General features: G+C 58.6%; 1 protein-coding gene across 1 annotated transcript in view; it reads right to left on the reverse strand.

Moving 5' to 3' along the window:
• Nucleotides 1-341: 341 nt before the first annotated feature.
• The window catches only part of LOC122267815 (uncharacterized), an 8,883-nt gene continuing 6,724 nt past the window's right edge, over nt 342-2,500 (reverse strand). The window contains exon 3 of the mRNA XM_086543435.1: nt 342-2,491. Within this exon, the coding sequence (XP_086399561.1) occupies nt 375-2,491 (2,117 nt within the window). The 3' untranslated portion in view covers nt 342-374. The remainder of the gene's footprint in view (nt 2,492-2,500) is intronic.

Genomic DNA, 2,500 nt, shown 5'->3' on the forward strand with positions numbered 1-2,500 from the left:
GGCGAGAGCGAGAGATGGAAAGAGAAAGGGCGAGACGGCGAGAGCGAGAGATGGTAAGAGAAAGGGAGGACAAGAGTGAGAGATGTTGAGGGCGAGAAATAACGAGAACTATCAAGAGAAAAAAGGTGGTGAAGGTGAGCGAGAGATAATAAGAAGGAGAGACATGTAGATAGAGTGAGTGAGAGGTAGAGAGAACGCGAAAAAGAGAGAGCGAGAGAGCAAGAGTAAGAGATAGTCGGAGAGAGAGCGAGACGGAGGCAACGAGAGATGAGAGCTGGGAGATCCGGAGAAACATAACACTCCCGCTGAATCATCTATTAGGTAAGAGGGATGTGCCACGATGTGCATTTTCGGTTTTATTGTCAGGGATCAATTCATCTGTGATACAGGAGCACTACCATCTGGCACTCCGAAGGCTCCCCTGTGGCGATAGGCTCTCTATCAGACCCCTGAGGCTCCCCTGTGGTGGCTGTTGTGGCAGGCACTCCGTCAGACCCCTGGGGCTCCCCTGTGGCAGGCACTCCGTCAGACCCCTGAGGCTCCCCTGTGGCAGGCACTCCGTCAGACCCCTGGGGCTCCCCTGTGGCAGGCACTCCGTCAGACCCCTGGGGCTCCCCTGTGGTGGCTGTTGTGGCAGGCACTCCGTCAGACCCCTGAGGCTCCCCTGTGGCAGGCACTCCGTCAGACCCCTGGGGCTCCCCTGTGGCAGGCACTCCGTCAGACCCCTGGGGCTCCCCTGTGGCAGGCACTCCGTCAGACCCCTGGGGCTCCCCTGTGGCAGGCACTCCGTCAGACCCCTGAGGCTCCCCTGTGGTGGCTGTTGTGGCAGGCACTCCGTCAGACCCCTGGGGCTCCCCTGTGGCAGGCACTCCGTCAGACCCCTGGGGCTCCCCTGTGGCAGGCACTCCGTCAGACCCCTGGGGCTCCCCTGTGGTGGCTGTTGTGGCAGGCACTCCGTCAGACCCCTGGGGCTCCCCTGTGGCAGGCACTCCGTCAGACCCCTGAGGCTCCCCTGTGGCAGGCACTCCGTCAGACCCCTGAGGCTCCCCTGTGGTGGCTGTTGTGGCAGGCACTCCGTCAGACCCCTGAGGCTCCCCTGTGGTGGCTGTTGTGGCAGGCACTCCGTCAGACCCCTGGGGCTCCCCTGTGGCAGGCACTCCGTCAGACCCCTGAGGCTCCCCTGTGGCAGGCACTCCGTCAGACCCCTGGGGCTCCCCTGTGGCAGGCACTCCGTCAGACCCCTGGGGCTCCCCTGTGGTGGCTGTTGTGGCAGGCACTCCGTCAGACCCCTGGGGCTCCCCTGTGGCAGGCACTCCGTCAGACCCCTGAGGCTCCCCTGTGGCAGGCACTCCGTCAGACCCCTGAGGCTCCCCTGTGGTGGCTGTTGTGGCAGGCACTCCGTCAGACCCCTGAGGCTCCCCTGTGGCAGGCACTCCGTCAGACCCCCGAGGCTGCCCTGTGATGGCTGTCTCGGCACACCCTCTATCAGACCCTCGAGGAGGTGCGGGTTCTTCTTCATATTTCTGAGGCTCTTCTGCGTCTGTGGCCTCAGGTCTCTCATCAGATCCGCGCTGTTCCTCCTCGGGTCCAGTCGCCTCTCCCTCTCCCCTGGGGTCCTCCAGGCGCTCCGTCTCCTCTCCCTGTGTTGGCTCCGTGACCTCAAACGTCCCGTCCATGTTGAACTGCAGTCGCATCCCGTAAAAGAAGAATCCTCCCAGTGAAGGGACCTTGTTATCCTCTGGAACTTCTTCGGGCATGACGACGAACCAAGCATTATGCACCTCGCGCCCGAACGCCTTAAGGCACAAGTCAAGGGCCGCATATGACATGGGGACTTCGTAATGCACTCCAACTATAGTTTTCCCTTGTACAGGCTGCAAGGGCAAGTCGAGCTCCTTCGCCAGACTCAAGGTGCCCCTCAGGTAGCCTCCAGCGGCTGTATCGATCTCCACTTCCAAGTCTTTCCCATGAATGTTCACGGTGGTCTTTGGTATGTCCCATAAGGCATCGTCGTTGTACTCGCGGAAAGTCAGTCTGTCCTTGTCTAAATCAATGATGCAGGAATAGCCTCCAAGAATATCGAGACCAAGCAAGTTGAGATGAAAATTTGACAATTTTCTAACTATGAACAGTCTTTGCATTTCATAGTCATTGATCCTAACATTGAGAAACAAGTATTTTAAGTTCGACTCGTCAAGATTACTCAAGTCGCTCTCCTCAAAGCCTAAGATGGCCATTTGTTTTCTAGAAATGGAGGTGAGGTGAGTTCCGGTATCCACCGCGAACTGAACGGGAATCCCTTCCACCTCAATCTCTACGTGGGGGATATAAAACTCCTTGCCGAGGAAGATGTCTATCGTTTCATTAACTATTTCCCTTCTTTCCGGGGCCACGCCGGTCACTTCTGGCGGTTCCTCCTCCGTCTGCATCGTGGCAGATTTTCGACTGTCGCTTGAAGGGGACTGTCCCGGTGGGTCCACAGGAGTTCCATCTGTCGGGG

The sequence above is a fragment of the Penaeus japonicus genome, unplaced genomic scaffold (assembly GCF_977035675.1).
Source record: "Penaeus japonicus unplaced genomic scaffold, GWHDUDI00000001_assembly GWHDUDI00000013, whole genome shotgun sequence".
NCBI lineage: Eukaryota > Metazoa > Arthropoda > Malacostraca > Decapoda > Penaeidae > Penaeus > Penaeus japonicus.